Genomic DNA, 12,448 nt, shown 5'->3' on the forward strand with positions numbered 1-12,448 from the left:
CTCGGAAGACGACCAAACTTTGCTTTGCGCAGCTTGGGCTCGACCTTTCGCCTTTTCCAACTTCTGCCTCTGACCTTTCCTCCTTCACCTTCCATCAACTCTCTTCTACGACTATACATCAGTAGTAAACCATTTTCATACCATATCAAAATCTTGCTGGACCCTGGAACGAGGACCCTCCCCATACTTTTAGTGACGATATCTTTGAGAGGATAAGCGATACCATGCCGACAAGCGTGCCCAAGGACTCTGGACTGGGTGTTTGCAAGCAATGTCAGGTTCATGATGCTGTGGAAAATGTTCGATCCCGACCCATGTGCAAGTAAGCAGAAGCACCGGCATTCATCATCGCAAGAAAACATACTGACTTTCCAACCAGGGACTGCTTTTGCAAGTACATCGCAACCAAAGCCGTGAAGCGCATGGAAAAGTTCCGCACCAGATTCTCCACAGCAGGCCAACAACGAGTACTGCTCCTACCACTCTCAATGGGCGTTTCCTCACTAGCACTCCTCCACTGCTTAGACGAACAACTCAAACGCCAGATCGAAAACACTGGACGCACCGGATTTGCCCTACAAATACTACACGTCGACATGACCGCCGTAGTCCCCGAAGGACCCCCAGAAAAAGACTTGGACGCAATCAAGGAACGCTACCCAACACACACCTACACCTCCATTCCTCTTTCCTCAGTCATGGAAGTAGAAGATATCCAGGACTTGCTCAAACAATACAACATCGACACACCCGCCTCCCTAGCTCTCGCCCACGAAGGCATCGAAACCACAAACCTCGAATCCCTCCAAAAACTCCTCCAAGCAATCCCAACAGCAACAGCAAGATCGGACGTCCTCCAAATCCTCCTCCACAAACTCATTGTCGATTTCGCAAAAGCGGATACCTGTGAAGCCATCGTCTGGGGCGACAGCACGACCAGACTCGCGGAAAAAACACTCGCGGAGACAGCGAAAGGCAGAGGATTTGCTTTGGCCTGGTTGGTTTCTGATGGGCCCTCACCATATGGAATTGATTTCTACTACCCCATGCGCGACCTGCTGAAGAAGGAAATCCACGCATACGCAACCTACACAAATCCCCCTCTATCTCCTCTAGTGGCGCCAGAACCACCGCTGGAGACGGTGGTGAGTGCCAAACACAGCACCATTGACGGATTGATGCGCAACTACTTCGACGCCGTGGAGAAGAATTACCCCAGTATCGTGGCCAATGTGGTCAGGACGACTGCAAAACTACAAGCACCTGGCGTTGGTGCTGGAGATGCAAGTTGCAGTCTTTGTGGTTTGCCCTTGCTGCTCACACCCAGAACCGAGGAGGGCTTGGTTGCTGAGGGCAAAGCACCACCGCCGTTGTGTTATGGTTGTATGAGAAGTGTGCCCATGTTTTCGCCTTGAGAGCGAAGCTTCAGATGAGCATGAGCGGGCTTCAGACGAGCATGGTGGACTCTTTCAGCATTTTTCCCTGTTTTCTCCTTTTGTTCTTCAAGCGTTCTATCACGACAGCATTGTTTTTGGGTTTTCTTGTTTTTTCCATCCTCTAATGATTGGCCCTCACATATGGGAGGCCCGAGGACAATGAGGATGCACTGTTCGGTTTGCAGCTTGTTCATAGTGCAAAAACGACAGCAAATTGGCATGGGCATATTTATTCCCCCATGATTATATATCAGAATGGTCGAAATTGTTCAAACAAGGATCGTCTGATTTGCTTTATCGCGATTCTTACCTCAAGTGAAGAGAGTTGAGTAGCATCAGTAGAGAAATGATCTGGTTGATCACGGGAATCGGATATGCTTCGTGAGAAAAACTTGACAATCAATGGTATCTAACAACGCTATCGTCGAACGGGGGAATCAAACCGCTAATAACTCCAAGAAACACAAACATAAAACACAGAAACGATATTTCCCTGGTATTACAGCCTACTCGTCTTCTTTCGTAGCATGTCCTTCATAAACAAAAGAGAAATCTGAACAATCAACGACCCAACCCTCCAGTCCTCACCTAGCGGGCGTCTGGATACTAGCCGGCGAGGGGATGCTGAGGGTACGCTGAATGACACAAATCAGTCCTCATTGTGATCATCTTCTGTCAGCACGCATGGTACCAGTGTCTTGTTCAGTGTAAACCGGACGACTGGCATTTCCTCTCTCCAGGTCAGGTTCTCTCCTAGTGTTGCCGCCACCGAAGTTGAGCCATCCACCTGACTTCTTGGTCGCAGGTGCAGCGGTCGGTGCAGGACGGCGAACATCTTGGGCACCGTCGGTGTGTGGGCGGGTCTCCTGAAGGAACGCTCTACGGTCGTCTTCTTCGTCACTAAAGTCCTCGTACGCCGTGGCGGGTGGAGGGTGGTGACCGTTGCGACCCTTAGTCGCCTTGAGAGCATCGGGCTTGTATAGGCTGTCAAGATGTTTCTCCAAAAGTCGGCAGTTCTTGGTGTTGGCCTTGAAGTAGGCATCGGCAATATCGCCGACGAATGGGACGAGACCGATAAGGAAATCAACAGCGACGTTGATGAGCATTCGAATGAGGATGTCCATTGGTAGGCCTCCCTTGACCTTCATGCAGCCTCTAACGAGCAGCAAGGCAATGGCAGCGTCGATAGCATCTCCAGCAGCGGGCACTATACCGATGATGGAGGACCATCCGAAACGAGTACCGAGGAATTCGAACAGTGACATGTCCAGTCTGTAGGCGCGACGGCGCATTTTGGCAAGGACGTCGGCATCGTGTTCGGGGATGTATGCGGGAACAGTCTTCTTGACCTTCTTCTGTTTGCCGGGCTTGCGTGGGTCGTCGATGTATACGAAGAACGGGTCCTGTGACGGGCATTAGTATGTGGATTGTGCTGAAGGATACCAAAGACTTACCTCATCGCCACAGGGCTTCTTGCTTTGGTATTTTGCCATCTGGCCGCGCAACATCTTGTTGGCAGCATACTTTCCTACGACTCCGGCCATGTTTTTGATGTTTCTTGCTGTTTGGTCGATAAAAGGAGAATATATCGATCAGAGCAAGGAGGTCGGTGATGCAGACTGGTAAGAGTAATGTAGCAATTCAAAAATAGCAATGGATGCTGGGAGACAAAGAAGTCTTGGTTGTGCTTGTCTCAGAAAGAGCTTGTTGTACTTGTAGAAAGGCGCGTGGTGAGACGGTTAGGGGAAGTCGCAACTGGGCGTCAAGCTTCAAGGCGGTTGCTGAGGGAAACCACGAGCTTCAGAAGAATGTAGCGCTTGGATGAGTCGGCGTGATATGATTGCTCGTGAAAACACAGCGATAGTCGGCCAGCGCAACAAGGACTTGATACCTCGTAGATTGCACCATGGCGCAACTTGGTTTTAACCTGCTTGATAACCCCATGATGATGGCGTTTCGAAAAGTATCCAAACACAGCCACTTTTTGATGTCACTGCTTCTGCTGTTTCCGAAAGTTCTAGCCACAGCTCGACCAGCGCCACATCTATGCACCGCCTCACACGCGCTTAGGATCGGGCCGGCGCTAAGTCCGATCTGCACGGGGCAGTTGCACCCGGAACGCGTCTGTAGCTGACGTGGGAGCTTCGAGGGGACGATAGCGCCAGAGAAGGGAGTTTTTCTCTGTCTTGACACAAGGCACGTTTTTCTAGGATCAACAACCAAGAGCTAGGGAATCATGCGGTCGTGGTTTCAACTACGCACTGCTGTGCTGCTGGCATTGCTGGCTCTAGGAGTTCATGGCAACGAGGTCAAGATCGTATGTTCTGCTGTTCAATTGCGCCGACTATAGCTGCCAGGATACTGACTCTTAACCAGGACCAGAAGGAAGTAAACCGACAACAATGCTCAGGCATGTTCAGCCGCAAAGGTTGGGGAGGAGCTGTAGATCCCTTCATCCTGACCAAGTTTGTCAAGCCCGAGGACATCCCCGAAGACCAGGACCCCGTCGTATCGCTCGTCATGTTTGAGTGGTCAGACCGTGACTATGTTGGCAAGCTCATGGACGATACAACCTCGGACCGTGCCTACATCTGCGACGCCACGGCAATCGAAGCCAAGTTCTGCAACACTACCGAGGAGGGTGAATTCATCTTGTCTCAGGATTCGGGCAAGAGCAAGAGCTTGATCATTACCCAGGCCGTACACCTCAAGAATCCACCTGCCATCAACTACCCTATCAAGCGTACCGGATACTACTGCGTTGGCACCTATGGCTATACTGCAGAGAACTACAATGGCATTGTCGAGTTCCGCAACAGCTACGGTGAGCTGCCTGCCGCTCAGATCGCAAAGTTGCCCTTCTATGGTGCTCTTACTCTCGTCTATGCCCTTGCGTCGGCTGGCTGGGCTTTCCTCTATTTCCAAAACCGTCACGATATCCTGCCCGTCCAGAACTACATAACAGCCATTCTGGTCTTCCTCGTTATCGAAATCTTCATGACATGGCTCTTCTACGACTTCCAGAACAGACACGGTCTTAGTACAGGTGCGAAAGCACTCCTAATCGTGGTCTCGGTTCTATCTGCTGGCAGAAACTCTTTCAGCTTCTTCCTGCTGCTGATTGTGTGTATGGGCTATGGTGTCGTGAAGCCTAGCCTGGGCCGCACCATGATCTGGGTTCGCTGGCTTGCCATCTCCCACTTCATCTTCGGCGTTGTCTACGTTATCGCATCGCTTTCGGTCACCCCTGAAAACGCAGGCCCTCTGGTTCTACTCGTAGTTCTGCCTCTCGCAGCTACACTGACGGCCTTCTACATTTGGACGCTTAACTCGCTCAATGCCACCATGAAGGATTTGATGGAACGCAAACAGACCATCAAGGCTATGATGTATCGCAAACTCTGGTGGTGCATTCTCGGCTCCATCGTTGTCATCTTTGTTTTCTTCTTCGTGAACAGCTGGACTTTTGCTGGCGTCAGCGATGAGGACTTCGTACCTACCCACTGGTCTTCGCGCTGGTTCATCTTGGATGGTTGGCTCAACTTGGTTTACTTGGCCGATGTTGCGTTTATTGCTTGGCTCTGGCGTCCAACAGCAAACAACCGTCGTTTCGCCATGAGTGACGAGGTATGTGTTATCTAATCCACGCAGACTAAATCCCTGCTAACGAGACTCCTAGATTGCTCAAGACGACGAAGGCTTCGAGATTGCTAGTATGCGTTCTTCTCTCGACTTTGACGACCCAGATCTCGAAGGCGCACCTCCAGCTTACGATGCACCTCGAAACAACGCTTCGAGCTCCGCAGCGAACCGTGACGCATCACCTTTGCCAGCACCAAAGCCCACAAAACCCGCTCAGCTGCCCAGGGAGTCATTGGATGGCGAGACGATATTCGCAGTTGGCGGAGAGGATGATGACGATGAGAGGTGGAGTGAAGATGATAGCGACAATGAAGGCAAACATCTGACAGGGAAGAGAGATTGAAAACATCGCAAGATATGATTTGGTTCTGAGAGAAACCAATTGGCGGAAATCTCCTATTTATCTGTTATCACTCATTGGGCGGCGTTTGGACCCGTCTTCTACAAGACTTTTTTCCCCTTGAAATGCAAGTCTTTCCCTCCTCATCATGATTTTCATGCACATTTCGAATTTCAATGCCTTGAGGCTTGAGGAAAAGCCCAGGCCAGCTGTGTCGTTGACTTTCCCTTCGCGAGTAGAAGAACTGGTCGTTCTTCCTAAACCAACACATGTCCATTCAGAGCGGCGCTTCCTCTTGAATTTTTTGAGACGACTACATCGAAACCTACAACATCGTGCTTTTTGATGGCTGTTCAGCAAGGTGCCCTACCGGGCTGATAGCTCAGTCCTGGCACGATTCTCATATCCCTACATCCACGTCAAGGAGAATGTGTTATGGAAGGAAGGCAATTGATACGAAGAGATGAAAAAAGGACTCAACAGAAAAGACAAAAACGCCGTGGTTTCTTTCGCTAAAATCGAGCATGCAATAACAAAAACGAAACAGAGTAAGCACTCTTTCAACCCGCCTTGTGCGTGTAGCCCAAAAAAGTCACACCCTTTTTCTCCGATCCAATGCAAAGATTCTGTGTTGTGTGATTTCCTTTTCTCTTAAAGCCCAGCCGAAAAAGTGATTAGAAAAAAACGAGAAGAAGAGAAAGGCCGAAGTGTGTTGTGATGTCTTTTCTAGAAAGACGGGTGGTGGTTTTGATGTTGGGGTCATACGTTGTTTAGGCCGTGTCGTAAGATTTGGTCCATCTAGCCCACGTGTTGGTAGAGGAGCAGAGGTTCGCCAACGTGTTCGATCTCTGGAATCGTACAGCGCAGGTCGAATGCTTTTGATAGCACAATCTTGAAGATCTGGTTGTTGTTAGTGATGCCCTGAACCCCCAATATGCGGAGTACTGACCTTCTGAACGTTGATGCTGTGACTGGTACTGCTGAAGATCAAACTTGCTTTCATGGCTTTTGCAAAGCGCTTAGCCTGTAAAATTGTCAGACGGAATTCAAACAAGACTCCGATGTGGTATATGCGCACCTGCATGCTGATCTCTTCTTGCTCTTCGCGAGGGAAGTTGACAAAGTGGTCGTATTTCGTACCGACCAGGAAAGGGATGGCCGTCTTGTTGAAACCCCTGCCTTGACGATACCACTCCTTGATGGAGTTGAGTGTGCTCTTACGGGTCAAGTCGAACATGAAGAGGATTGCGACGGCGTCGTTGCAGACAAGGGGCAGCATGTTGACGAATTCGCGCTGACCACCCAAGTCCCAGATTGAGAAGGTGATTTCCGTGTTGCGGATGCTAATCGTCTTTTCCATGAAATTCACACCTAAAAGGGAAGGTCAGCACGTGTGCGAGAGCAGAGTATTGAAGAGAGCGTTGCGCACCAAGAGTCTGAATGTAGTCCTCGTCCCAGCTTCCCTCGACGTACTTGACCATCAAAGAGGTCTTGCCAATCTGTGCATCACCGACCATTCCGACCTTGATAACGACGCTAGCGTTCTTCTGTGCTTGTTGTCGTTGAGCATTCTGATCGCTGTAGTCGCTGTTTTGACGGTTCAAACGGGAGCTCGGTCTGGAGGGGTATTGCGGCATCTGGTCTTCCGAGTGTTGAGGGTCGGGAGTGTTGTCTTGAGATTGGTAATTGGAAGCGAAACCAGTGTCGGAGTAGGAAGTCTGAGGCCTGCGGGCAGAGTCGGCGGAGTCTGAGATGTTGTGGTTGTGGATATGGGGGAGAGCGTTGACAGATGAGGCAGTAACGGTGTGCATGCTCGCGTCCTCCAGCGAGGCATCAGAGGGCGACGGCTGCGGGACGGGCTCTGCGTAGTCCATTGTTTAATTGCAGAGGTGTTGCTAGGCGGGCGGCCTTGAATTCCCGTGACTTGTTGTCGCGAGGGCAGACAGCGGGTAGAAATAGCAGGAATGGGCAGTGACAGGAACCACAGGTCGAAGATTGGGCACTAAGCCGGAGAAGCTGTTCGTCTACCAGTCAAAGCGCAAGGCGGTCAATCGAGTCGGGATGGTACACGGTCCAGCGCGCGATACAAAGGACACCAGGTCGAATGTCTTTCTATCAAAGAGAAGATGGAGCTAGAGTTGAAGCAGGAGCGATGGAGGAAGATGCGCTGGGACTGTTTGTTTGCTTGGGGGAGACCTGCATGCGCTTCCGTGTGTTTGGCCGGGCCCCACGCTTGATCCCACTCGCCAGCCACACGAGCGGAACCGCGCCAAGAGCGTGAAACAAGCGTCATGCCGACCGAACCAATCATTTTCTTATCGATAAGCTTCCTGTCTTTTTCGTCGCGCCGCGAAAAGTCCATCCACGACATCAATTCACGCCACACATCAACTACACATAATGAGCAAACGCACAGCAGACCAATCCGAGGAGGACGAGATCCGCGCCCTCAAGTCGGGCCAAAGACCGCAGGACGGCCAGCCCGAGGAGCTCGAGTTTGAGGACGAGTTCGAGGATGAATTCGAGAGCGAAGACGAGATTCTCGAGGCTGGTGTTGATGGCAGACCCGACGAGGAGCGCGAGGCCGAGGAGCGTGATGGTGTGTACCTTCTTCGATCATGCTCTACATGATGGCAAGTACTTATGATACAAACAGCCATGGACGTAGATCAAGACACTTTTATTCCCGGACGACACAAACTCGAAGCTGGACAGACGCTGGCCCCGGATACTTCAACATACGAGATGCTGCACAACCTGGAAGCCCCATGGCCGTGTCTCTCTTTCGACCTCGTCAAGGACCAGTTGGGCGACAACCGCAAATCCTATCCTCAAACCGTCTACGCCGTCGCAGGTACCCAGGCCGCACAAGGAAGCGAGAAGGAGAACCGCATCATGGTCATGAAGATGAGCAGTCTAGGCCGCATGGACCGTGGTGAACAGTCCGAGTCGGAAGATGAGGAAGATGACGAGGAGGAACAATCGCTCGAGCCCATTCTGGAGACCAAGGACATTCCCTTGAACACATGCACAAACCGCATTCGCGTGCACCAAACCCCGCAAGCCTCATCATCAACTCCTTCCACCACTCTCAGCGCCGTCATGACCGAGTCCGGCGATGTCTTCATCCACGACGTTACTCCCCACCTCGCCTCGTTCGACAACCCCGGCATGACCATCACCCCCCAACAAAATAAGCCCGTCAGCACCATTCGCGCACACAAGAAGACTGAGGGTTACGCCATTGACTGGTCACCACTTTTCCCCGCTGGCAAGCTCTTGACTGGTGATGTCGATGGCCGCATCTTCGCTACTACTCGCACCGAGGGTGGTGGTTTCGTCACCGACACAACTCCCTTCACTGGCCACAGCAGCTCCGTCGAGGAATTGCAATGGTCTCCCTCGGAGCGCAACGTCTTTGCCTCTGGCTCTGCAGATGGCACCGTCAAGATCTGGGACGCCCGTTCCAAGTCACGCAAGCCCGCTCTCAGCGTTCAGGTCGCAAACACCGATGTCAACGTCCTCTCTTGGTCGCGCAACACCACCCACTTGCTCGCCTCAGGCCACGAAGACGGCGAGTGGGCAGTCTGGGACTTGCGCCAATGGAAGCCCTCGGTCACCACCTCTCCCAAGCCCAACTCCGTCGCCTCATTCAAATTCCACAAGGAGCAAATCACCAGCGTCGAATGGCACCCCACCGACGACTCTATCGTTTCCGTCTGCTCTGGCGACAACACCCTTACTCTTTGGGATTTGGCCGTCGAGCTCGATGATGAGGAGTCTCGCGACACTGCTGGTGTCCAGGATGTGCCACCCCAATTGCTGTTCGTCCACTACATGGAGCAGATCAAGGAGTCCCACTGGCACCCCCAAATCCCCGGTGCTCTTATGGCTACCGGTGGCAATGGCTTCAACGTGTTCAAGACCATCAGTGTTTAGGTTTAGTTACAACCCCTTTTCTACTGTTCATATCTATCAAAAATCATTCACGAAGCAAAAAAGTCGTAAAATGTTTCTGCCTTTCTGTCCTTCTGCATTCATCTCATTGTGTGAATCACGTTTACCTGAAGCAAATGGAGGCTTCACTTTGACCTGACCATGCTAATTACATGCAAACGCTATCCAAGCTCCCTAGCTCCCTTGCACCTCGAAAAACGATGCTATGAAAATGCACAGTTGAATTCGTCCAGTACTCTCTGTTCAAAGGAAGCTTCAACTTCCAGTCACTCTCCTTCCACCGTCCTTCTTCAAAGACCCCTGATTCTGTACAGAAACCTTTCTCTGTTGCTTCTGCTCTCTCGTGGGACTGTGCACCTCCCCCACACGATCAGGAACCTGAGCCGAAGCTCTACGAGCAGGTTTCTCTCGAACAGGGAGGGGTTGCGATGGTGTCAGGTCTGTGGTCGCACGTCTCTGCATCCTTGGAGCCGTAGGATTGGACGGGTTGGACTTGTGGAGTCGTTTAGGTACAGGTGAGATGGGCCAGAAAGGCGGAGATGCTGGTTCTGTGCTCGAAGGTGTGGTCTTGGGCTTTGACTTTGGTGTTTGTGGTAGGATGGGGGTTCTCTCGTCATTGACCTGGTTGTCGTCGTCGGTAAGGCTCGAGGTTTCTTGCTTTCTGGATTCTGGTTAGTCAGGTATGGATTTGGTGGTGTGGTAGGGGGGAAACTTACTCTTCGGCAAAATGTGGGAAAGTGTAGTATCTTTCTGGATCCCTCGGATCTGCATCGGGATCGTAGGTAGTGCCATCGACCTCTTCTTCCCGGCTTGTGTTGTCGACGTTGACCTCGTTGTCGTCCTTCTTTCTCAATGTCTCTGTAGACTGTCGTGCACTGCTGATCTTTCTGATGAGAGACAGCATTGTGAGATTGTTATGGAGAAAACGACGTAGGTGTTTTAGCTTGAGAGTTTGCTGCAGTTTGAACGGCGTATATGGCTGATTTCTTGTTGTATGTCGAGGATTCCGACTGGCGCTCAAGCAATGGGGAGATTGTGTTGCCGTTCGACAAGACTCTATGCTCGACACCAGTCTGACGAATTACTTTCGGCTGCTCGACAAATTCGAAGACCAGACCTTGGATACGAGTGCAATTCGAGTATCTGGGCAGGACGATTGGTCCCGAATCGAGCAACGAGTTATGAGTTGACCCCGTTGAATTCTTCAAGGAACTGATGTTCTAGTCGTCAGTCTTCTAACGAGCTTGAGAGATTAAGCAGACGTTCGACAAGTGGTCGACGTCAAGTTCGACGAGGGACAAGTGATCGAAGGATGTATCGAAGTTTGACAATTTCGACAGGTTTAAGTGATCGATGTGTTAGTCTTTCGACGGGTTCAATAAATGTGGTCGATTGCCGACGTCTGAGACATAAAGAGTACAAGACATGGTTAGAAGAAAGAAGCCTATATAGGTGGTGTACAAACAGGCAGTGACAATAGATACAACAATGCAAGAGATACCAAAGGCAAGCAAACCGGTCAGAAATGCAAGCGTCAAACGTACGGATGCTGCTGCTGCATTGATGCATTACTTTGTTTCTTGTTTTTGAAAGTGGTATTGTTCGGCGTTTGTACTCTGGACATGTGTGATGTCGTGCAGACATGTCAGATTTTATCGTGCCCCTCTCCCAGTACTACTTGCTCGAACCACTTGATTACTGCGAAGTCCTGAATATTGGCCCGGTTATGACAAAGCATATCCTGAAAATGGTTATATTGCTTCTTTGAAGTTATTTCTTGCTACCTGCCTGGTTGTTCGTGGCAGTTAGTCGCCAACACTGTTGCGCTGGCCAGATCATGTGTCTTGCTTCTTATGCAGACACCCGCCTGTTACGTCTCAAAAATGCGCATGCAGGGCGAAGATCATGCCATAGGGCTGCAGTGTGCAAACCCAGCATACGAACTGCCGTGTAGATGTCCCCATCAGCAGTCTCGGTATGATAGGCATAAGAGTTTGATAGACATAACACCAGCACCGGGCTCCTGAAAAGAGATCATCCAAAAGCGCAGATAGTTTGAGAGACTGTGGTCTTATATCGGCCTTGATCGGATTGCCGGTGCAGACCTTCTCCAGATTCATCTATGTTACACAGCTTTGACTTTCTTCAGGTCGTTCAGAACCATATATCTCGACACGCTGATCCAGCCCCATCTAAACCACCTCATCTGACTCTCATGCGCGTTTGTCATGGCCTTTTGGGCTTTTCTATAACTGCCCACGCCACTGACAACTAAAAGCGGTGTGGGGAATTCACCAGCTTCCTTCTTCTGGAACACTGTCTTTGCAATGCTCAATGGGGCATCCAAGATACTGCCATACTTTCTCGCTACGTTGACAGATGATAATGTGTACATCTTGATCGGATTCTCCCAACCTGCATGCTTCTGCATGATCTGCTTCAGGAAAGCGATACCACCGTGATAGAGCGAGATATGGTTTGGATGTGAAGAAACGCCGGAGTTGTCGAAAGTGATCAGAACATCAATGTTGGCTTCCGGGGCAGATTTCGCTCCTATTCTTGCCATCTTTGGTGCAAAGGTCGTGGCCAGTAGATTCGCGATTGCTTTGCTCTCCCATGTTTTCGTCATTGAATCTGGAAATCTTTCGTCGTCCAACACCAGGACGTCGTCTGCGTTTCTGAGGCCGAGTAACAGTCCACTCTTAACTAGTTCTTGCTTGCGAATGTGACCAAGGCCGTCGGCATCTCCGGAGCTCAAGCAAAGGATTTTGACATGGTTGCCGAGCGAAGGCTTTGTAAGTGCAAGGACCGTAGGAGCGAAAAACATTGCTTCGTCATCCGGATGAGCGATCAGGAGGCATATACGCTTGTTGCGAAGCATTGGGAACGAGGATGTCAGGACACTAGTATATAGCCATAGGACAGCAATGATGACGGGTGCGGCGGCCAGCCATAAGGTTCGCATATCCATGCTTGTGCTACTCTAGAGGGCTCCGGGTCCTCGAGTCCACTGAGATTGCAATTGACGACGTGTGTTGTGATGAAGAGATCAAGACGAAGCTCAAGGAGAAGG

The 12,448-nt window shown here is 50.8% G+C and overlaps 7 protein-coding genes across 7 annotated transcripts; 3 read left to right on the forward strand and 4 right to left on the reverse strand.

The window, feature by feature from the left end:
* Positions 1-224: 224 nt before the first annotated feature.
* M438DRAFT_265985 (uncharacterized protein) lies at positions 225-1,415 on the forward strand (the record flags this gene model as incomplete). The annotated part of the gene is made up of 2 exons (XM_029900067.1): positions 225-322; positions 380-1,415. 2 exons carry the CDS (start codon positions 225-227, stop codon positions 1,413-1,415), a joined length of 1,134 nt encoding a protein of 377 aa, XP_029764586.1.
* An 899-nt stretch (positions 1,416-2,314) lies between these two features.
* On the reverse strand, positions 2,315-2,980 carry M438DRAFT_238426 (uncharacterized protein; the record flags this gene model as incomplete). Its single annotated transcript, XM_029899494.1, has 2 exons — positions 2,315-2,839; positions 2,891-2,980. Coding segments are annotated over 2 exons (615 nt in total), but the record flags the coding sequence as incomplete, so codon positions are not given.
* A 692-nt stretch (positions 2,981-3,672) lies between these two features.
* On the forward strand, positions 3,673-5,421 carry M438DRAFT_371340 (putative integral membrane protein; the record flags this gene model as incomplete). The annotated part of the gene is made up of 3 exons (XM_029908252.1): positions 3,673-3,753; positions 3,813-5,063; positions 5,116-5,421. The coding sequence occupies 3 exons, from the start codon at positions 3,673-3,675 to the stop codon at positions 5,419-5,421; spliced, it is 1,638 nt and encodes a 545-aa protein (XP_029764588.1).
* Positions 5,422-6,216: 795 nt separating this feature from the next.
* Positions 6,217-7,292, reverse strand: M438DRAFT_265875 (small GTPase; the record flags this gene model as incomplete). Its single annotated transcript, XM_029900057.1, has 4 exons — positions 6,217-6,318; positions 6,368-6,442; positions 6,497-6,789; positions 6,848-7,292. The coding sequence occupies 4 exons, from the start codon at positions 7,290-7,292 to the stop codon at positions 6,217-6,219; spliced, it is 915 nt and encodes a 304-aa protein (XP_029764589.1).
* Positions 7,293-7,818: 526 nt separating this feature from the next.
* On the forward strand, positions 7,819-9,357 carry M438DRAFT_264688 (glutamate-rich WD repeat-containing protein-like protein 1; the record flags this gene model as incomplete). Its single annotated transcript, XM_029899964.1, has 2 exons — positions 7,819-8,017; positions 8,075-9,357. The coding sequence occupies 2 exons, from the start codon at positions 7,819-7,821 to the stop codon at positions 9,355-9,357; spliced, it is 1,482 nt and encodes a 493-aa protein (XP_029764590.1).
* Positions 9,358-9,436: 79 nt separating this feature from the next.
* M438DRAFT_383925 (uncharacterized protein) lies at positions 9,437-10,279 on the reverse strand (the record flags this gene model as incomplete). Its single annotated transcript, XM_029908953.1, has 2 exons — positions 9,437-10,036; positions 10,092-10,279. 2 exons carry the CDS (start codon positions 10,277-10,279, stop codon positions 9,631-9,633), a joined length of 594 nt encoding a protein of 197 aa, XP_029764591.1. The 3' UTR covers positions 9,437-9,630.
* Positions 10,280-11,500: 1,221 nt separating this feature from the next.
* On the reverse strand, positions 11,501-12,340 carry M438DRAFT_266016 (LmbE-like protein; the record flags this gene model as incomplete). Its single annotated transcript, XM_029900073.1, has 1 exon — positions 11,501-12,340. The coding sequence occupies one exon, from the start codon at positions 12,338-12,340 to the stop codon at positions 11,501-11,503; it is 840 nt and encodes a 279-aa protein (XP_029764592.1).
* Between the last annotated feature and the right edge of the window lie 108 nt (positions 12,341-12,448).

The sequence above is a fragment of the Aureobasidium pullulans genome (genome assembly GCF_000721785.1).
Source record: "Aureobasidium pullulans EXF-150 unplaced genomic scaffold scaffold_2, whole genome shotgun sequence".
Lineage (NCBI taxonomy): Eukaryota > Fungi > Ascomycota > Dothideomycetes > Dothideales > Saccotheciaceae > Aureobasidium > Aureobasidium pullulans.